The sequence below is a fragment of the Thamnophis elegans genome, chromosome 9, assembly GCF_009769535.1.
Source record: "Thamnophis elegans isolate rThaEle1 chromosome 9, rThaEle1.pri, whole genome shotgun sequence".
NCBI classification, from domain to species: Eukaryota; Metazoa; Chordata; class Lepidosauria; order Squamata; family Colubridae; genus Thamnophis; species Thamnophis elegans.
In genome coordinates this window covers 6824799-6847059 of record NC_045549.1, presented here as the reverse complement: position 1 = coordinate 6847059, position 22261 = coordinate 6824799, and the positions used below count along the sequence as shown (strand labels likewise).

The following is a 22261-nucleotide window of genomic DNA, read 5'->3' as shown; positions in this document are numbered from 1 at the left end:
AAGCTGCAATTCAAGATTTGATCCAGAAGTCGTGTTAATGAGGTGTCCCAAATCACATATTTTCCTTTCTTGGGAAATCCAAGCCTGGTTTTTTTCTTGACCTTTACAGACAGAGTGATTAACCACACATTTAATGAGAACAGGGGGAAGGAAGCCAAATGTGGTTTCTGGGGAACCAGTTTGCATATCTATTGATGGAGAGGCCCTCGTGGAAACTATGGGAGGGCCTTGAACTTCTTCTGACTCTGAGGGAGGCCAAACCATTAGATGGGATTGTGATATTTAGAGGCATTGGCCCTATTTAGGAATACCCTGGGAAACTTCACTTATTCTCAAATGTCAGCCAGGGCATAAATTTAGGGTGGGGGGGGGGAACAAGGCCATTCCTGTCTCCTCCTTTTACTAACAGAACAATAGCAAATTCACCAAACAAAATATTCAAAAGATAAGCTACCTCACATTAATCTAATTAAAACAGATTCTCTGCGTATTATTTAATTTTCTATTCTAAGGAGACGCCACCTGTGTTCCTGGAATATCAGCTTTAACCATTGCCTCGCGTGACTTCAGATTAACAGAGTTGGAAGGGGCCTTGCAGGTCATCTAGTCCAACCCCCCCCTCCCGCCCAAGCAGGAGTCCCTGCTCCATTTCTGACCAATGGCAGTCCAATCTCTTCTTGAAAGTCTCCAGAATCATAGGCGGTCTTCCCGAGCTCTGTTTTAGGCTGCGATGTCCTCCTGCAGCCGTCTGCCAGTGAAAATGGAGCTGGGGAGGAGGGGGGGTCATAGGCGGTCTTCCCGAGCTCTGTTTTGGGTTGTGATGTCCTCCTGCAGCTCTCTGCAGGTTAGGGTTAGCTCTCCATGAATTCCAGAGCAAAACGGACATCGCCATTCGATTCGGAGCCCATCAGTGTGGTTAGGAGGGGGCATGCCTTTTGACCCGGCCTTATGTACATTTCCTGGCAAAATACATGGGAAAATCCCATTGGGGAAAACACTTAGGGTGAGTGTTAACTCTCCATGAATTTATAGAGCAAAATGGACATCACCACTGGCTTCGGCGCCTGCCAGTGTGGTTAGGACAGTGCATACAGTATGTGGGCACCTTTTCAGCCAGCCATATCAGAGGTGGGTTCCTACCAGTTCGCACCTATTCGGTAGAACCGGTTCGTCAAATCTACCGAACCGGTTAGAAGAGGTTCCACCAGTGGACCTGGAAAGCAGGCCACACCTACAGAAGAGGTTCCAATTTTTTTTGAAACCCACCACTGACACACACACACACACACACACACACACACACACAGAGAGAGAGAAAGAGAAAGAAAGGAAGAAAGAAAAAAAATAAAAAAATAAAAAAAAATAAAAAGTGAGAGAGATGAAAGAAAAAAAGGAAAAAGGGACAGAGACAAAAGGAAGGAAAGAGAGAGAGAGAGAGAGAGAGAGAGAGAGAGAGAGAGAGAGAGAGAGAGAGAGAGAGAGAGAGAGAGAGAGAGAGAGAGAGAGAGGAAGAACACATGGCCAGGAAACCATTCCCACCAGGTCACATGGCCGGCAAGCCACTCCCACAAAGGAGGCCACACCCACAGAGTAGATCCGAAATTTTTTTTGAAACCCACCACTGAGCCATATGTACATTTCCTAGCATCACAGCCACTTGTACTATGATTCATGTGATTTTTATTGCTACTCCAACCATGGTGGCACAGTGGTTAGAGAGGTTTATTCCCAGCTTCTTCTGATAATCACAGGCTGCCTGCAATTTGGCAGTTCAAATCTCACCAGGTTCAAGGTGTACTTAGTCTTTCTGAGGTGGGAAAATGAGGAGCCAAATTTTTTGGGGGGCAGGCTGACTCTGTAAAGTGGTTAGAGAGGGCTGTGAAAGTCTTGCTTCCTTGTGACAATCTGAAAGCTTTCGTTCCTCTGATGGTGACAATCCTACTTGATTCTGGAGGGGTCCCTTGATAAAAATGAACCTGTCCTAATACTTACTAGGGGAACTAGTAAGTTAATTTTTGAAGCTTTGTTAATATTCAAACAGTTCAACACTTTGAACTACCTGTTTAAGATACACAACTGGGAGGGAGGCAACTTGATTTCAACAAGTTATGGAAAAGTTGTTGAGTTAGAAATAACAAACGGCAGTTTCTCTGCTAGGGGTTGGGGAGGAAAAAATCACACACCATTTCATTTTGCTGATCACTTACATTGAGTGAAGTCTTTGATCACAACCTAGGGTAGAAGGACCAAATTTTGGCCAGCTGAAGGTTGAAAGACAGCCAAAAACCTTCCATTTGGTCTCACGGATTGTAGTTATTGATGAGGATTTAAGAAGCCTGTGGGGGATATGAACTCACACGATCCATAAATTCCTACCCTGGATTTATCAATTTTAGGCATTTTCCACATTAGCTGCTAGTGAGGTCTCGAAATTGCTTCATTTATTCTTGTCTATCTCCTCTCCTGGAGTCTTTAATCTTGAGAGACTACATTTTTCTACCAACCAATTACTACCAACCTACCTTCCATTGAGGATCTGAATACTCCACGAGTCAAAAAAAAAGGGCCGTGAAAATATTTACATACCCCTCGCATCCTGTACATAAATTATTTCAATTCCTACCCTCAAAACGACGCTATAGGGCTCTGCACACCAGAACAACTAGACACAAGGACAGTTTTTCCCCGAACGCCATCACTCTGCTCCACAAATAATTCCCACACCGCTGTCAAATTATTTACTACGTCTGCATTACTATTACCATTAGTCTTCTCATCATTCCTATCACCCGTCTCCTCCCACTTATGACTGTATGACTGTAACTTAATTGCTTGTATCCTTAAAATTTATATTGATTGTTTCCTAGTATGATTTGATTGCTTATTTGTACCCCATGACTACCATTACGTGTTGTATCTTATGCTTTGTAACAAATATATCTTTTCTTTTATGTATACTGAGAGCTTATGCACCAAAGAAAAATTCCTTATAGCACATGGAATTCCTTATAGCACATGGAATTCTATTCTGTTCTGTTCTGTTCTATTCTATTCTATTCTATTCTACTCTACTCTACTCTACTCTACTCTACTCTATTCTACCCTACTCCTACTCCTACTCCTACTCCTACACTATTCTACTCTACTCTACTCTATACTCTACTCTACTCTACTCTACTCTACTCTACTCTACTCTACTCTACTCTACTCTACTCTACTCTACTCTACTTTATTCTTATGGGTAGCAGTGAACATTATGCTCTTTCTAAGTATTTATCAAAGAGAATCATTTTTAACATCCTTCAATGTTGCTTTATTCTCTTTCTACTAATTTTTCCCCAGGCTGAATTTCAAATTTTCTCAACCTTGGCAACTTTAAAACCCGTGGACCAACTCCCAGAATTCCCCGGCCAGCATTGGGGGTGGGGGGGTGGGGGGGGGGAAAGAGAAATAACTCTTGGGAACTCAAACAAATTAAACAATTAGCCGGAACAATGTCATGCACAGATGCCCTGCTGGTTAATACCTAACATGAAGGGAACACAAATAGGTTTCTCCTGTAGCCCTTCCCTTGATGACTTTATACCTCTAGGAAATTAGTGGTCACTCCCATGCAGGAGAACGAGATGAAATATGATGCCCTTCAATGCTATAGCTCATGTGCCAGAGGTGGCATGCAGCACCCTCTCTATGGGAATGTGAGTCCTCACCTCGGTTCAACTCTGCCGTGCATACATGCGCGGCTCCCACCAGCCATCTTGTCTTCAAGTCTCTGACGCGCATTTGTGGGGGGAAGAGTATATGTATGTGGGCTGTGCATGCATGCATGGGGGGGCATGGGGCATGCACATGTGCGGTGGGACAGGGTGCATGTCGGGGACAGGGCACAGGCATGGGAGGCAGAGTGTATGTGTGGAAGGGGAGCATGCACTGCATTTCACCCACAGGCAAACAGAACCTGCTTTGGGCACTTGATCCAGAAAGGTTTAGCCATCACTGCTACATCAGAAAATAGCTGGGGATCTCTTGGGTATTAAAATGAGTGGCATATCAACCCTGTTCTTCCTTTCATAAATTACATTTGAGATTTAAGATTTCCCTAAGCCTCGGCGAGCAGGATAGATGCTGTTCTGATTAGGTTCCAGGTGACCGACAGATCTTCACACTCCTGAAACGAATTTAACAACCGAACGAATGAATGGTTTCCTGCAAAATCCCCCTTCCCTTTCGCTCCTCTTTTATTTCCTCTGGGAGGGGCCATTCACCGTCCACCTGTGGCCTTACTCCCAAGTCAACCCCTGTTTTTTAGCTGTTCCCTTCATCTGGTAACTCTGCGCATGCGCACACTGGGAACAGGCTCCAGCTGTTCTTTTGCCTCACTGATGTCTGACTCCGTAGGCACCTGATCATTGCCAGATAGCCTCAGCCCCATCTCTGCCTCCAACGCAGAGCCCTCGTCCGAGCCTTCCCCAGACTCCAGGACTGGCCCATGTTCCTCCCCAACATCCTCACTGCCCAACTCTGCTGCCAGCTCCACTGGCCAGCCACAACAGAAAATCTTCAGATTATGCAATGTTTATTATAGGTGGCTTTGATATCTGTGTGTGTGTGTGTGGAGGGTGGATATGATTTATATGATTAAAGTCCTGCCCACTTTTTCTGGATTCTTTTGACCTGTAGGCAGCCTTGGTTCGTGGACCTAAATCAACCGTTTCTCAATCTTGACCGCTTGAAGATATGTGGACTTCAACTGCCCCAATTGGAGTTGGGTTATCTCACCATCACTTGGAAAGTTCTGTTTCTAGTAGACGCCTGTCAAACCTCAAGTCATTCACAGGATGACTGATGCCATCCCCCAAAGATGTAAAATTCTTAGTAAACCATCGGAAAATGCATTGAGCCTACAGCCGGAGTGGCGAACCTCTTTGTCAGGGTACGCGATGGCTAGCTGACTTTAGCCTTTTTTGAGGTCATTTTTCGTCCTCCAGGGGGCGCCAGAGGCTTTATAGGAGCCTGGGGAGGGCGGAAACAGCCTCCCCTGCCCCCCCCGGAGCTTCCCTGAAGCCTCCAGAGCTCGAAAAACCCGCCCCTACGGGCAAACTGGAAGTTCGGGAATGGACTTCCGGTTTGCTCGTAGGGCCGGTTTAAGCCCTCCGGAGCCTTCAGGGGCCTTCCGGAAGCTTCTCTGAAGGCTCCGGAGGACAGAAAACGACCCTACGAGCAAACCGGAAGTCCCTGAAGGCTCCGGAGGGCTTAAAGCAGCTCTATGAGCAACCGGAGAACTGTGAGCCGAGGTGGCGCAGTGGTTAAATGCAGCACTGCAGGCTACTTCAGCTGACTGCAGTTCTGCAGTTCGGCTGTTCAAATCTCACCGGCTCAGGGTTGACTCAGCCTTCCATCCTGGTTACATTACTGGTTCAGCACACCCAACCCACAGGTAGCAACTATCGGTTTGTCCGAAGCGGCAGCAGCCCACCACTGGATGTGAGGAAGAAGGTCACTCCCTCTAGAACCCAGAAATGTCTTTATTCTTTTTAGATTTATACCCCTCCTTCCCTGCGCCACCTCGAAGAGCCGAGGTGGCGCAGTGGTTAGGGTGCAGTATTGCAGGCCACTTCAGCTGACTGTTATCTGCAGTTCGGCGGTTCAAATCTCACCGGCTCAGGGTTGACTCAGCCTTCCATCCTTCCGAGGTGGGTAAAATGAGGACCCGGATTGTTGTTGGGGGCGATATGCTGACTCTGTAAACCGCTTAGGGCTGAAAGCCCTATGAAACGGTATATAAGTCTAACTGCTATTGCTATTGCTATTGTTCCCGAACTTCTGGTTTGCCCATAGGGCCGTTTTTTTGCACTCCAGAGGCTTCAGGGACCTTCAGGAGGCTTCAGAGCCTCCGGAGGGCTTAAATCGAACCTACGAGCAAACCGGAAATGATTTCTGGTTTGCTTGTATGGTCATTTTTTGCCCTCTGGAGGCTTTAAGGAAGCCTTCTGAAGGTCCCTGAAGCCTCCGGAGGGTCTCTGGGGGAGTGGTGGAGGCTGTTTTCGCCCTCCCCAGGCTCCTATAAAGCCTCTGGAGCCTGGGGAGGGCAAAAAAAAATCATGCAAAAAATGGGAAGCTCCTGTCATGCGCGCATGCGTGCTGGGTTGTGTGTGTGTCACACATTGCATTATGGGTGTGGCACACCTGCGCTCCCCCCGCTTTTTGGCACACGAGCCAAAAAAAGGATTCGCCATCACTGGCCTACAATGTTGGCACAAGCGAACAACCAGAGATGAGAAGGTGCCTCGTTACCGCCTTCCTCTGGTTTTACAATCCTAGCCTAGTTGAGCCGTCATTCCATACCTCCAACTTTCGTTTCCTTCCCGTTTTCCTCAGGTTTAAAACAGCATCTTATTGTCCTGGGTTCGGATTTTAAAAGAGTATTTTATTCTTAAGCGCGGTATTCAAGCTGACACTCGAAATTACTTAGGAGCAAAAAACACACGGCAAAGCTGTCACATGGGGGAAGGCGAGCATCTCTCTACACAATCCAAAAAGAAAGTGAACCCTTCACAAGTTTGATTCTCACCACCCTCCCCTCATCCTTTAAGCACTGGAAAACAAGCTGTAGGGAGATTGTGTTGGATGGGGCATCCCAGCACATCTGGTGGGCACCAGGTGGTAGAATACTTCATTTCTTCAGTGAAGGAGAATGTTTGTAACCTCAGGGCTGAAATGAGGGATCCTTGGTGCTCTCTGAGGTTGGTTGTTTTCTGGCGGATGTTTCGTGACGTAAACACAACACCGTCCGTGTTAAGATAGGGTTTGGGGTGGTGGTGAGGAGGAGGAGGAGGAAAGAAGGAGGAGGGGAGGAGGAGGAAGTAGAGGAAAAGGGAAGAAGGAGGATAAGAATAAGAGGAAGAAGAAGAGGAGGAGGAGGAGGAGGAGGACTGTGAAGTCCTTGGTACTCTCTGAGCTTGGTTGTTTTCTGGCAGGTGTTTCATGATCCAAACACAATACTGTCAGTGTTAAGATGGGGTTTGTGGTGGTGGTGAGGAGGAGGAGGAGGAAAGGAGGAGGAGGAGGAAGCAGAGGAAAAGGGAAGAAGGGGAATAAGAAGAAGAGGAAGAAGAAGAGGAGGAAGAGGAGGACTGTGAAGTCCTTGGTACTCTCTGAGCTTGGTTGTTTTCTGGCAGGTGTTTCATGATCCAAACACAATACTGCCAGTGTTAAGATGGGGTTTGTGGTGGTGGTGAGGAGGAGGAGGAGGAAAGGAGGAGGAAGAGGAAGCAGAGGAAAAGGGAAGAAGGGGAATAAGAAGAAGAGGAAGAAGAAGAGGAGGAAGAGGAAGACTGTGAAGTCTTTAGCACACTCTGAGCTTGGTTGTTTTCTTGCATACATTTCATTACCAAACTAGGTGACATCATCAGGGCTAGATGGGAGTGGGATTTGTGGAGAGGAAGAGGAGGTGGTGGTGGTGGTAGTGGGGTGGTGGTGGTGGTGGAGGAGGAGCAGGAGGAGGAGGACTGTGAAGTGTTAATACTCTCTGAGTGCGGTTTTCTTGCGGACCTTTCATTACCAATTTAGGCAACATCATCAGTGCTAGATGGGAGTGGGATTCGTGGAGAGGAGGAGGAGGAGCAGGAGGACTGTGAAGTCTTTAGCTGCTAAAGTTTAGCACACTCTGAGCGTGGTTGTTTTCTTGCAGACATTTCATTACCAATCTAGGTGACAGCATCAGTGTTAGATGGGAGTGGGATTTGTGGAGAGGAGGAGGAGGAGGAGGAGGAAGACTGCGTAATCCTTGGTGCTCTTCGAAGTTGGTTAATTTTTTTGCAGATGTTTCATTACCCAAACTAGGTAACATCATCAGCTGTTTTCACCTAGTTTGGGTAACGAAATATCTGAAGAAGAAAAAAACCAAGCTCAGAGAATACCAAGAACTTCTCACTTTACTTCCTCCACCCCAAGAAACACAGAGGAGCAAGAGGAAGGCTAGAATGTCATATTATTTGATAGATGGGGTAATACTGCCACCTGCAGGCTGAAACGAGAAGCATTTTTGCTATGACATAATGGACATTCCAGCTTGCAAATGTTGGAGAAACATTTCAGAAATAATTCTGGACTTTATGATAGATCCCCCCCCCCCGCCCCCCGCCCCCGGTATCACTTTCTTTCAATTCCTTCTTCTTTCTGGAACAGAAAGGGGAAAAAAAACGGAGGGAAAAATTAACAATAGGATGATGGAGGAATATAACATAAAATGAGAAATACTACATTCATCTACAGAGAAGCATTCCTAAACATCAAAACTTACATATTTCTTTGGTATGGAATTTCAACCTCTCTGTTCTTAGGAGAGTGTTATAAATGAAGGAGAATTCAGTTCTACAAATCAGGCCTCCACGCAAATTTCAAAATGTTATGAATGTAGTATATGCTTACTAATAGATCACATTAGTTACTAGGGTTATTGGGGGCACGATGCTCAGTAGTTAAAGACCCTGGGCTCGGTGGTTAAAGACCCTGAGCTGAGGTGGCGCAGTGGTTAAATGCAGCACTGCAGGCTACTTCAGCTGACTGCAGTTCTGCCGTTCGGCTGTTCAAATCTCACCGGCTCAGGGTTGACTCAGCCTTCCATCCTTCCGAGGTGGGTGAAATGAAAACCCAGACTGTGGGGGCAATATGCTGACTCTGTAAACTACTTAAGAGAGGGCTGAAAGCCCTATGAAGCGGTATATAAGTCTAACTGCTATTGCTATTGCTATTGCTAACTTCATCCCCTGTTCATATATATGTTTGTGGGGCTTTGATCTTATACATGGAGTCCTTGGTGTTCTCTGAAGTGGTATATAAGTCTAACTGCTATTGCTATTGCTATCTGGTAAGCTGACAGCCTGGGTTTGAGACCCAGTTGCCATGTTATGGGGTGAGCTCCCTGTAATTAATGTTCCATTCATTAATTGTTCCCACTGACAAGAAATTTCTCCTTAATTCTAGATTAGAACTATTTCTGGAGTTTCCATCTATTGCTTCTTGTCCTGTCCTCAGATGCCTTGGGGAAGAAGTTGACCTTCTCTTCTCTGTGGCAGCCCCTCAAATATTGGAAGACTGCTGTCATGTTACGCCTGGTCCTTATTTTCAATAGACTGGACATACCCAGTTCCTGCAACCGTTCTTCATATGTTTTAATCTCCAGTCCCCTAATCGTCTTGGTTGCTCCTCTCTGCACTTTTTCTAGAATCCCAGCATCTTTATAACGTGGTGACCACAACTGAATGCAATATTCCAAGTGTATTTCAAGTAAAGTATTCCGCCCTAACTCTAACCCTCTAACCCTAACCCCAATCCTAATCTCTAACCCTAACCCCTAACCCCAACCTCCTAACCCTAACCCCAACCTCTAACCCCTAAACCTAACCCCTAAGCCTAACCATAACCCCCTAATCCTAACCCCAACCCTAACCCCTTACCCCAACCCCTAAGCCTAACCCCTAACCCTAACCCCAACCCCAACCCCCTAACCCTAAACTCAACCTCATAATCCCTAACCCCAACCTCAACCCTAACTCTCTAACCCTAACCTCTAACCCCTAAACCTAACCTTTAACCCTAACCCCAATCCTAACCCCCTAACCCTAACCCCAATCCTAACCCCCCAACCCTAGCCCCAACCCAAACCCAAACTCCTAACCCCAACCCTAACCTCTAACCTAACCCTAACCCCAACCCCCTAACCCTAACCTCAACCTCTAACTCCTAAACCTAACCCCTAACCCTAACCCTTTATATGCACTTAATACTATCATAAGATATTAAGAACACTTGTGTTTTCTTTAACAATATTAAGATTTTACCATGTCAGATGTGCCCAATCCAGGGGTGAGTTCCTGCCAATTCTAACCTCTTCTATAGAAGAGGTTCCACAAATCTACAGTGCCATTTAGAACTGGTTCCAGCTCCCTCCCCCTCCCCCCGCCCGTCCGCACATCATCAAGATGAAGAGCAAGAGGAGGAATTCTGGGAGTTGAAGTCCACAAGTCTTAAAGCTGTCAAGTTTGAACACCCCTGAGGGTTTTTTTCCTAATGGGTTAGGGGTGCAAGAGTCTTGTAACTTGACAGCTTTAAGACTTGCACACTTCAATGCCAGAGTTCCTGAGCCAACATGACTGGAGGAGGAATTCTGGGAGTTGAAGTCCACAAGTCTTAAAGCTGTCAAGTTTGAACACCCCTGTTTTTTTTTCCTAAAGGGTTAGGGGTGCAAGAGTCTTGTAACTTGACAGCTTTAAGACTTGCACACTTCAATGCCAGAGTTCCTGAGCCAACATGACTGGAGGAGGAATTCTGGGAGTTGAAGTCCACAAGTCTTAAAGCTGTCAAGTTTGAACATCCCTGTTTTTTTTAAAAAAGGCTTAGGGGTACAAGAGTCTTATAACTTGACAGGTTTGAAACTTGCGTACTTCAAATGCCAGAGTTTCTGAGCCAACATTTTGGTTGCTAATCAAGAGCGTTGTTAAGTGAGTTTCACCACATTTTACAAGTTGGCCACACCCACCCAGTCACATGGCTGGCAAGCCACTCCCACCCAGTCACATGGCCGGCAAGGCACTCCCACCCAGTCACATGGCCGGCAAGCCACTCCCACAAAGTAGGCCACACCTACAGAAGAGGTTCTAAAAAAATTTGAAACCCACCACTGGCCCAACCTCAGTCTTTTTCTAGTGTCTCACCTACCTGAGTATTTTTTAAAAAAGGGAACGTTCTCAAGATTTGTTTTCTATGCAGCCAACTAGGAAACAAAGGGTAGAGACAGAGTCTATGACCTGAAAACAACAACAACAACAACACCTGGATGGATTAATTCAGTTACAGCTCTCAAATCTTTAGGGTATATTTTTGGGGATAAGAGATTTTGACAATGGTCCCGTCTCCACTCAATCTGGTGTCATCCCGCTAAACTTGATTCATCAATGGCTGTAAAAAAAAAAACCCACAGGTTTTATGCGATGAGTCTTCTGTAATCAGAACAAGTCTTATACACAGAAATAAACATCGCTTCTTCTTAGATGTTTTTCTGACTTCGTAGTCTAGATCCATATATTAATGAGGCCTGATCTGCCAATAAATCCCAATTAACTCTCAATTTCAAGGATGGGGATCAGATTCACTTACGCTACTGTGCTAAGGACAACGGTCCATTCATGGCTGATTTCATCAAGCTCTATCAACGGGATTCACACCACTTGTGAAGCCCTTAAACTCTATCCTGAGCCACCATAATTGGAAGGATAATAACACCCCCCCCCCAAATTTAAATAAACAAGATTATGGTTTAAGTCAGGGGTGGGCTTCAAAAATTTCAGCAACGGATTTTCTGCCCGGTTGCTGGGTGGGTGTGGCCATGATGGTGGGCGTGACCTAGTCGGCCTCCTGTACCACGGTGGGTGGAGGGGGGTGTTTTCACCCTCCTGGGGCTCCGGAGACCCTCTGGAGGCCAGAAATGGGCCCGTTCCCAGCCTTCTGAAACTTCTGGGAGGCCTGTTACCACCCCTCCCCAAGGATCTGCATTGGCCCTGCACTTAACTCGCATCCAAACCGGGCCGGGGGGGGGAGACTTCTGGGAGGGGAGGGGTGGGCGGGGCCAGCCAGGGGTGGGAGTTGGAGGTTCTCCGAACTGGCCATAACATTAGCTGTGAGTTCTGCCGAACCTGGGGGAATCTATAGCAGCCCACCCCTGGTTTAAGTCAAAAGGCAGCAGCCTATAATTTCAGACTGCACAGTCCCCTCCCTTCGGGGTAGTTTAACTCCTGCAGTTGCCCACCAGGAGAACATTTTGGGGGGGAATTTTAATTGCTGAGTCAGGCTTTTAGATTTATTTCAGCCCAGTGAAATAACTAACTAACTAGAAGTGCAGCTGAAGTGGCTGCTGGTGGGAAGATAAAGCCCACAGGGAGGGGAGGGGTAGGGCTGAATCCCACCACTCCGCAGGTTGGATACTTTGCGTTGGCAGGCCGTATCTGGCTCGCGGGCCATAGTTTGAGGACCCTTGCTCTAAAAGGATGCAAAGGACCAGCTGTCTGCAAGGAGTATCAATCCTTCCTTTCCCCACCATCCAGTCAGAGCTGAAGAAGCTTCTGGGATGAGAAGCGAAACATCTTCAAAAGGAAAAAAAAACCAGAAAGTCTGGTTGCTTCCCGAAAAATCACCTTTGGGACAACCAAGACCTGGATGACTGAAAATCTCTACAGACTTTTAGCTATACAATTTGGGATAAACACCCTTGGAATGGTGTAGGAGTAGGAATGGATTTCCAGAGGGGGAAATTGAAGATTACAGCGTGACCCGTCAAAACCGCGGTCCACTAAAGCGCGCCTGATCAAAGCGCGTACGTGACGTCATCAGCAGCGCGACAGATAAAATTAAAAATAAATTAAATTAAAATTAAAATAAAATTAAAGCAAGCCGATTCACATAAAGGTAAGGGTTAGGTTTAGGGTTAGGGTTAGGGTTAGGTTAAGGGTTAGCGTTAGGTTTAGCGTTAGGTTAAGGGTTAGGTTTAGGGTTAGGTTTAGGGTTAGGTTAAGGGTTAGGCTTAGGGTTAGGTTTAGGGTTAGGTTTGGGGGGGGGTTAGGGTAAGGTTTTCGCGTTAATTTTAAATTTACCGCTCACAGTGTGCCGTTTTCGTCGCATTGTGATGACGTCACGTACGCGCTTTCGTCGAGCGCGCTTTAGTCTACCGCGGATTTGTGGTGGAACCGATTACAGGAACCGTTTGCACCACTCAGGTGACCCTGAGGACAGAGATAAACCTCCATGTACTTCCAGGACCCTCTAAAAGGATGCAAATGACCAGCTGTCTGCAAGGAGTATCAGTCCTTCCATTCCCCACCATCCAGTCAGAGCTTTTTGGATGAGAAGCGAAACATCTTCAAAGAAAACCCAGGAAGCCCAATTGTCTCCTGAACAAAATTACCTTTGGGACAACCGTGACCTGGATGACTGAGAATCTCTAGAGATGTTTTAGCTATACAATTTGGGATGGACATCCTTTGAATGGTGTGGGAGTAAGAATGGATCTCCAGAGGGGGAAAAAATTGCAGACTACAGGAACAAGAAGCACCACTCAGGTGACCCTGAGGACAGAGATAAACCTCCAAGTGCTTCCAGGACCCTCTAAAAGGATGCAAATGACCAGCTGTCTGCAAGGAATATCAATCCTTCCATCCCCCACCATCCAGTCAGAGCTGAAGAAGCTTCTTGGATGAGAAGCGAAACCGTGGCACGACAAAACCGCGGTCCACTAAAGCGCGCCCGATTAAAGCGCATACCTGACGTCATCAGCAGCGCGACAAATACAACCGCGGAGAAAAAAGGGCGCTTTAAAAAGCGCTTTTAAAGCAAGCCGATTCACATAAAGGTAAGGGTTAGGTTTAGGTTTAGGGTTAGGTTTAGGGTTACGTTAAGTGTTAGGGTTAGGGTTAGGGTTAGGTTAAGGGTTAGGGTTAGGTTTAGGGTTACGTTAAGCGTTAGGGTTAGGGTTAGGGTTAGGTTAAGGGTTAGGGTTAGGTTTAGGGTTACGTTAAGCGTTAGGGTTAGGGTTAGGGTTAGGTTAAGGGTTAGCGTTAGGTTTAGGGTTAGGTTAAGGGTTAGGTTTAGGGTTAGGTTAAGGGTTAGGCTTAGGGTTAGGCTTAGGGTTAGGTTTGGGGGGGTTAGGTTTAGATTTACGCGTTAATTTTAAGTTTACCCCTCACAGCGTGCTGTTTTCATCGCGCTGTGATGATGTCACGTATGCGCTTTCGTCGAGCGCGATTTAGTCTACCGCGGTTTTGTGGTGGAACCAAGCGAAACGTCTTCAAAGAAAAGAAAAAGCACCTTTGGGACAACCATGACTTGGATGGCTGAGAATCTCAACAGACATGTGAGCACGGACCTTACCTGTATTCCACAATACGCTGGAGGTGCATTCAGATGACAGCATTTGGTGGCATAACTACTTCTTTGTTCCACCAGAGCAGAGACCTGATTTTCAGCATCCAAAGTCCCAGGAGGGAACAGAGTTAACGCATTGGCTCTAAGCCTGCAATTCGAGACAGGAAGACATCACCAAACCCTTTTTAAGGTAAGAAAACACAGATTCCTTGGAAATGACTGAGATCTGATTTCATACAGCCGGGTGCAAGAAAATACAGTACAGGTAGACCTCCGTGTACAACCGCAGCTGAGCACAAAGTTGCTAAGAGAGACCGTTGTTAGGTGAGTTTTGCCCCCATTTTACAATGAGGCAGGAAATCAACACAATTTCATCCTCTAAGGTGACAGGCAAAGCGACCAAACTGAGCTAAAAGTTTGTTGTTGCGGGGCAGTTATTAAGTGAACCATACAGTCATTAAGCAAAACTGGCTGCTCCTATTGACTTGGCTTGCCAGAAGCTCCCTAGGGAGGATTGCAAATGACAATTCCAGCACCCTGGGATGTGGCAATTTTCCTAAACACATGCCAGTTGCCAAGCACCTAAAGTTTGATCAAGAGACCCGTCATAAGTGTGAGAACGGGATGTAAGTCCCTTTTTCCAGTGCCATTGTAAGTTTGAACTGTCATGTAATCATCATCTCCTTTTAACGACCCTATAATCCCTAGTGGGGTGGAGTCTGGGCAGCTGAATGGAGCTGAATGTTTACTGCCCGGATGCCCTTCCTGTTGCCAATGAGGAGTTTTGTTCAGCAGATATATTCTGATTGGTACCCAGAGAGAGAGAGAAATATCTGCCTCTACCTAGAATCGAACTCACAGCCTCCTGATTGTGAGGCGAGAGTTTCACCTCCAGGTCACCGCATCACTCTTTTGAATTGTTGTTTAATAAACGTATAGAATCATAAATTGCCAAGGGGAAAAAAATAAACACATAAAAAGCACCATTCAAGATCATGAGGCAGGAAGTCAACACCGTTTTATCATCTTATGTGACACGCAAAGCTTGTCTAATATTTTCACAAATTTGTTCCATGGCAGCGTTTAAAAAAAGAATGGCTGTCAACTTTCCAACAATAACAGAACCTTCCATTTCAGAGCTCTTTCCCAACTTTCATAGAACATGACATCTGCACATCAACATTCCTCGCCAAAAGTGTTGTGCCATTCTAATCTTTAGAGCACAAACTGTATTTGCCAATAAAGTACACGTTTTATGGGATCAATAAGTTTCTGATTACAAATGCTTTGTGCTACACATCGGTGTTCTGACCGAGGCTTCCCGAAAGCATGAAGCAAACTCCTTGTCCCGACAAAAAGCCCTTTTATTAATTTCCTGTGAATTCTGCTCATTCACATCCAGCAAAGTCTTTCAAGGGAGGATTTACAATCACAGACCTTATCTGGCTTGGAGAGCTGCCAGGCCGATATCTACAAAACTTGGCAAGGAGAGTCACGAACCAATGAAGTGAACTAATTGTCTCCTGCAAACTCCACTCCCCTTTTGCTCCTCTTTTATTTCCTCTGGAAGGGGCCATTCATCATCCACCTGTGGCCTTACTCCCAAGTCAACCCCTGTTCTTTAGCTGTTCCCTTTGTCTGGCAACTGGGCATGTGCACACTGGGAACAGGCTCCAGCTGTTCTTCTGCCTCACTGATGTCTGACTCTGAAGGCAGCTGATGACTGGCATACGTCTCTGGCCCCCTCTCTGTCTCTGACACAGAGCCCTCATCAGAGCCTTCCCCAGACTCCAGGACTGGCCCATCTTCCTCCCCAACCTCCTCACTGTCTGAATCTGCCATCAGCTCTGCTGGTGGGCCACAAAAACCCTGCTCTAAAGCATGATAGAATACAAATTTCCATGCAAATATGGAGGAAACTTTACCTCTTGAGGAATTCCACGTATGTATGATCCGTATATTCCCCACAAATCTCATTTCCTTTTTCAATCCAAGTGTGCAACAGAGCTATTGTTTTCAAACCCTAGAATTCAGAAAGAAATACCGTTGCATGAATGAAGAATGTTACCGCATTATATAGTATTCCAGCAAAGTGCTCCTCCCCCCCCCGATAGAGGACTTATTCTCTCCCTCTCTCCCCCCCTGCCTCCTTCTCTGTCTCTACATCTCCATTGCCATCAGAGATGGTATTCAGCCGGTTTAGACCGGTTCACCCAAATCGGTAGTGGAAATCACGGGTGGGCCTGCCCACCTGCCCCGGCTCTCTGCCGTCCCATTTAGGCACTTTTTAAAGCCAAAGCACATGCGCGGATGGGGCAAATGTGAACGCACACTCATCTATGAGAAACGGTAGGGAAGGTAAGTGAATGGCGTCCCTGATCTACCTCTATATCAGTAGGAGAACGTAGCAGAACTAGGAGGTGGAGTTAAAAGAGGGACTAGCCGAGAATCCCTACACTAGGGGTCTCCAAACTTGGCAGCTTTAAGACTTGTGGACTTCAACTCCCAGAATTCCCCAGCCAGCTTGGCTGGCTGGGGAATTCTGGGAGTTGAAGTCCACAAGTCTTAAAGCTGCCAAGTTTGGAGAGCCCTGCCCTACACAGTCATAAGAACAGCAAGCCCAATGAATTCCTTTGCCCTCCAAGCTGGTGCTGAACTATTAGTGGAGAAGATCCCCATGGATAGGCGGTTTAGCAATAAATCCGTTCCTTTGGACCTTCTTCCCACAGGGACCTGTGCCTGACTTCGTCTGAGAAGGTTCTCAATCTTTACCTTCTCCGCGAAACATGCTTTGGGGTCTGCTAGGCCACAGCAATCATTGGCGGCAGCTTGGCCGGCAGAATACAAGGTAATAAGAAGAGCCTCTGGAGCACGGCTGTATATCCGGGCCATGTCATAAATATTACTGCAAAAGGAAAAAAAAAACAAAGGCCGCTTTCTGAGTGACTTTAGCTTAGGTACTCTCCTTCCTCCCAACATACCCGTATTTTTCAGAGTATAAGACGCACCAAGATTTCAAAGAGGTAAATTAAAAAAGAAGTTTTTGCACCCTGCAGGCCTCCCAAACCCTCTGCATGCCGTTGTTGTTTTTTTTGTGAAAAACAGGCTACGCAGAGAGTTTGAGAGGCCTGCAAAGTGCTCCTTTGAGGGAGGGAACGAGCAAAAAAACACCCTGTTTTTCAAAAAAACCAGGCCCGTTTTTTTGCAAAAAAAACAGGGCATGCATAGGCTTTGGGAGGCTAGTAGGGTGGTTCCTGAAGGCTGGGAGGGGGGGCAAAAACGAGCAAAAAACACCCTGTTTTTCAAAAAAACCAGGCCCGTTTTTTTGCAAAAAAACCAGGGCATGCATAGGCTTTGGGAGGCTTGTAGGGTGGTTCCTGAAGGCTGGGAGGGGGACAAAAACGAGCAAAAAAATGGTCATTTTTGCCCTTCCCAGCCTCCAGGAGCATTTTGCAGCCCCCCCCCCCCAAAGCTCTGCACGGCCATTTTGGTGAAGGGGGCAGGGTTTCAGGAGGCCAAAAATGCTCTATTCAGTGTATAAGATGCACCCAGATTTTCACCCTCTTTTTTGGGGGGGGAAAGGTGTGTCTTATACTCCGAAAAATACGGTACTTCACACAATTGAAGTTGGAGAAAGAAGTGAAGAAGGGGCACTTTGGATGTTCTCCTGAGCTCCTGAAGGGAAGGAGGGGTATAAATCTAAAAAGAATAAAGACATTTCTGGGTTCTAGAGGGAGGGACCTTCTTCCTCACATCCAGCGGTGGGCTGCTGCCGCTTCGGACGAACCGATAGTTGCTACCTGTGGGTTGGGTGTGCTGAACCAGTAATGGTTTGGCGGCCTGGGTCACCGGAACCAGCAGTGACCCAGGCCTGCCACAGCCCCAAACTGGTTCTCCGGGTGCCGCCATGGGTGCCGCCATCTTGTTTTTTGCTTCTGCAGTCCCCCCACCACCACCCTCCCACCTGCCCCCCCCGGCACTATGCTGTCCTATTTAGCCTTGTTTTTGATGCCTCGTGCATGAATGCCAGGCACACGCATGAGCAAAGTGCGTGCATGATTGCGCATGCACAACCAGGGTTATTAAGGTAAGTGCAGCCCACCTCTGCTCACATCCCCCTGAAATGGTTAGAGAGCCCTGCATGCAAATCCCGCCTCTAGAGAAGGAGAAAAATGGGCCCCAAATCCCCTTACCGATATATGTCTACTTCGCCATCTTCCCTGCAGACGCCTTCGTCAACCGAACTGGGAGCTTGAGGCACATGGGAATGCTTAACCCACGGGAGCGAGTAAATGCACAAGTATTTTCCCACGTCGTCTTTAGAGCGGCAACAGGCTTGGAGTCCTTCGTTCGCTCCACAGGCGGTATTGCAGATGTGGGCGATGTGAGGTTTGAGCTGGAAGACAGAAGAGCATTGCCTTTGCAACACAACCAACGCAACAGGGCCGATAGCGTTTGACGGAAGGGATCATGGCTCCCTTCGTTTCGATTTTAAATAAATAAATAAAAATACAGGTTGCCCTCGATTTTGGTTGCCCAAAGATTCTGTTGGGAAGTGCGGAGATCCCAATTCCACTCTTCTATATAACTAGTCCTTGACTGACGCTATAAAAAGCGAATTATGACCGGGGTTTTTTACACTTATGTGTTCTGACCCTCCTTGTCCTACACCAAAGCACGGCGAGACAAAGATACTGCAAGGATTTATTAACACACAGACAGGACCTTGGCAGCAATCCAGCACAGTCCAGGCCTTGGCAGCAATCCAGCACAGACTAACCTTGGCAGCAATCCAGCCTGCCAAGCTAGCCACGAAAGTTCTCCCACTTTAGTGCATACGTTGACTCCTGCAAAAGGCCGTGTGCACAATCATTCCTTTTATAGTCTCGAGAGGAGCCTAAATACCACCAAGCTGAGTGCAATTATCTCCTGTATAACTGCGTAACTGTTCCTTACACCTATTAGCTCTTCGTTGCCGGGCATCCAGGAACAACTCCCTTGGCTCCTCCCCACTGCTCCAAGGCATGACGTCTGGATCACTCTCCCTTGTCTCCTCCCCACTGGTCCAAGGCTCAGGCGTCTCCTGGTGGCCAACCAGCCTCTCTGCGCCCTGCTCGGAGTCGGAACCCTGTCCAGGGTTCTCCACATCCTACAGAGCCGACTCATAGGGCCCCTCGCTGTCGGAGTCTGGTGGCAGCTCCAACGACTCCTGCTGAGCCACAACACTTATGTAAGGCCATTATGTAAAACATGCTCTTTTTTTCAGGAGGCAACCAGACTTCCTTGTTTTTTCCTTTCTGAAGATGTTTCACTTCTCGCCCAAGAAGCTTCTTCAGCTCTGACAGGACTGTGGGGAATGGAAGGATTTATATTCCTTGCAGACAGCTGGTCATTTGCATTTGAAGCAAATGAACCTCTAAAACAGGGGTGTCAAACTGAATTTCAGCGAGGGCCACATCAGGGCTGTGGTTGATCCCAGGGGCCGGGTAGGCATGGTTCAGCTTGATGCAACTCATTAGGCGTGGCTGGCTGGCTGGCTGTGGCCAGCTGGGTGGGCATGGCTGGCTGGCTGGGCGTGGCCAGCTTGACACCATTTCCCAAACTGCTGGCATGTTTCCTCTTTCCATTGGGTAGACTGGGCTGAAACCACGCTGGCCTGGTGTTTCCTCTTCACAATGGGTAGAGTGGGCCAAAGTGATGCGGGCTGGTCTCTTACATTTTTCAAGGCTGCCCCCCGAGCTGGATCTGATCCGTGGGCCTTGAGCTTGACACACTTCTGCTCTAAAAGGTTGCAAATGTCCAGCTGTCTGCAAGGAATATAAATCCTTTCATTTATCCTGTTGGAGCCGAAGAAGCTTCTTCAGCGAAAAGCTAAATGTTTTCAAAAGAAAAAAAAAACAAGAAAGTTCCAAAGGCCTCCTGAAAAAGCATCTTTGGGACAACTGTGAGCTGGCTAGCTGAGAATCTCTACAGACATTATGTAAAACCATGTAAAAAATATACAGCATCCACATGATCTCAAGGGATCAACATTTCAAATGCTTTGCAACTGGCATGTACCGTATTTTTTGGAATATAAAACGCATCTCCCCCCCCCCATAAAAGAGTGTGGAAATGTAAGTGCGTCTTATACATGAATACAGCCATTTTTGGCCTCCTGAAGCCCCGCCCTGCATCCCATTTTTGTGAAAAATGGGCCTTTTTTTTTTGCAAAAACTGAGGTTTTTTACACATTCCCTCATTTCCCAGAAGCACTCTGCAGGCTTCAGCAGGGCTGAGGGAAGGCAAAACACCCCCGTTTTTGAAAAAGGGTGGAAAACGGGCCGTTTTTCACAAAAACGGGCGCGTTTTTGCTCTTTCCCCCAGCCCTGATGAAACCTGCAGAGTGCTCCTGGGGGCTGGGGAGGACAAAAACTTTTTTTCTTACTTACCTCTTGGAAACCTTGGGGTGTCTTATACACCGGTGCGTCTTATAGTCCGAAAAATACGGTATTTATAACGGTTGCGGTGTCCCGGGGTTGTGGGATCCCCTTTTGCAACCTTCTGACAAGCAAAGTCAAAGAGGAAGCCAGATTCATTTAACAACTGTATTTCTAACTTAACAACTCTGGCAACAAGACTATAAAACGGGGCAAAACTCACTTAACAACATATCCCTTAGCCACAGAAACTTTAGGCTGAGTCATGGTTGTATGTCGAAGACTGTCTATAATTTAGGGCATAACATGTGAACTGCACAGGTTGACTAGGCCTTGATCATTATAAGATGGTGTCAGGGTTCCAAATAGCATCCGAAAATAAATCAGAGCCCAAGGCAAAGTATTGCTGAAAGTTCCAATTTATGAAGAGAGCCATGTTGGCACATCTGGGGAAACCTGAATCTGAAAGCTTCCCGGTTTTCCCCACCCAGTTGAAAGTTCAGGATCTTGCCCCCACACCCACAAGCCCATCCCATGGTCCAATCTGCTGGCAGCTTCCTCCCATCCAGTTCCGGTCAGGTGCAGAGGTGCAGAGACAAAGGATGACCTTGGCTTTCTAGAAAGAATGTTGTTATGGCTACATAACATCTAACTCCATACAATCCCCCCCTCCCATTTTCCCACAATAGAAAATGCATGGCAGAATAATAGAAAGTGTGGCAGGCCAAAGATCTTAAGAGAAATATGGCTGCAGGGCTGCCTGCAGGACAGAGAAGATTAGGATGATATTATCGTCAGATATGCGTAGAGAATTCTTCTGCCCCATAATTACGTATCCTCTTCATCACTACCCTGCTGGAAGTCAAGTCCACCAAGAGCTGCATCATCTAGTCCTACAAATTGTAGAAATAAGATCTAAGGCAGCTCTCGCCTGCCTTTCCTGATCGCTCACCTCATTGTGCAAACAGTTTTCTTCCAAACTGGCACAGCACTTGGAAAGAATTTCAGCTGCTTCTCCAGCGAGGCTTATGGCATTCTCAAAGGACAGGCTCGGCGTCTGCTGGGTAAATTTTATTAAGTAGCTGGAGCATTAGGGAAGGGAAGGGAAGAAAAAAAAAAGAGAATTTAACCAACGGAGAGTTGAATTAGCTGCTCAAACATTTTCCTGACCTAGGCTTCCCCAAAAAGCATGAGGCAGAGTCCTGGTCCTGACAAAACCCCTTTTATTAAACGAATGTGAACTCCTCTTGTTCACATTCAGCCAAGCCCTGGCAAACAGTCTTTCAAAGGAGTAATTATGACTACAGACCTTATCTAGCTTGGAAAGCTGCCATGTAAATATTTTCCAAGTGTGGTGCTGTGCAAGGAAAGTCTAGTAAGTAGTTGGAAGGACTGGCTGGCATCACCCACCCCTCCCCACCCTCCCACCCCACCCCTCCCCACCTTCCCACCCCTCCTCTCCCCTCCCCTCCCCTCCCCTCCCAGGAGTCTCCACACAGCCCATTTTGAATGCCAGGGAAGTGCAGGACCCGTGCAGAGGTTCTGGGAGGGTGAAAAATGGCCCTCTCAGAAGTTCCAGAAGTCTGGAACCGAGGTGGTGCAGTGGTTAAATGCAGCACTGCAGGCTACTTCAACTGACTGCAGTTCTGCAGTTCGGCTGTTCAAATCTCACTGACTCAGGGTTGACTCAGCCTTCCATCCTTCCGAGGTGGGTAAAATGAGAACCCAGATTGTTGTTGGGGGCAATATGCTGACTCTGTAAACCGCTTAGAGAGGGCTGAAAGCCCTATGAAGCGGTACATAAGTCTAACTGCTATTGCTATTGCTATTGCTATTGGAAATGGGCTCATTTCCACCCTTCGGAGAGTCTACGGAACCCGGAAGAGGCCGTTTTCACCCTCCGGAGCCTCGGGAGGACAAAAGTTCCT

The 22261-nt window shown here is 47.1% G+C and overlaps 1 protein-coding gene and 1 long non-coding RNA gene across 4 annotated transcripts in view; one reads left to right on the top strand and one right to left on the bottom strand.

Annotated features, from left to right (window-relative positions):
* The first annotated feature begins 6385 nt into the window (after positions 1–6385).
* Positions 6386–7090, top strand: LOC116513587. Its single transcript, XR_004256003.1, has 2 exons — positions 6386–6743; positions 6959–7090. It is a non-coding gene; the product is annotated as an uncharacterized LOC116513587 (long non-coding RNA).
* Positions 7091–7543: 453 nt separating this feature from the next.
* GC (GC vitamin D binding protein) overlaps positions 7544–22261 on the bottom strand; it is a 50489-nt gene continuing 35771 nt past the window's right edge. The window contains exons 7-12 of one of the 3 annotated variants that reach the window (XM_032223709.1): positions 21286–21415; positions 18108–18310; positions 16687–16819; positions 15840–15937; positions 13921–14062; positions 7544–8178 (exon numbers count right to left, since the gene is read on the bottom strand). In XM_032223709.1, coding sequence (XP_032079600.1) covers positions 8152–8178; positions 13921–14062; positions 15840–15937; positions 16687–16819; positions 18108–18310; positions 21286–21415 — 733 coding nt within the window. In that variant the 3' untranslated portion in view covers positions 7544–8151. Of the gene's footprint in view, positions 8179–10719; positions 10809–13920; positions 14063–15839; positions 15938–16686; positions 16820–18107; positions 18311–21285; positions 21416–22261 lie in introns of those variants that run through there. The other 2 variants (XM_032223708.1, XM_032223710.1) reach the window with 2 other exon arrangements.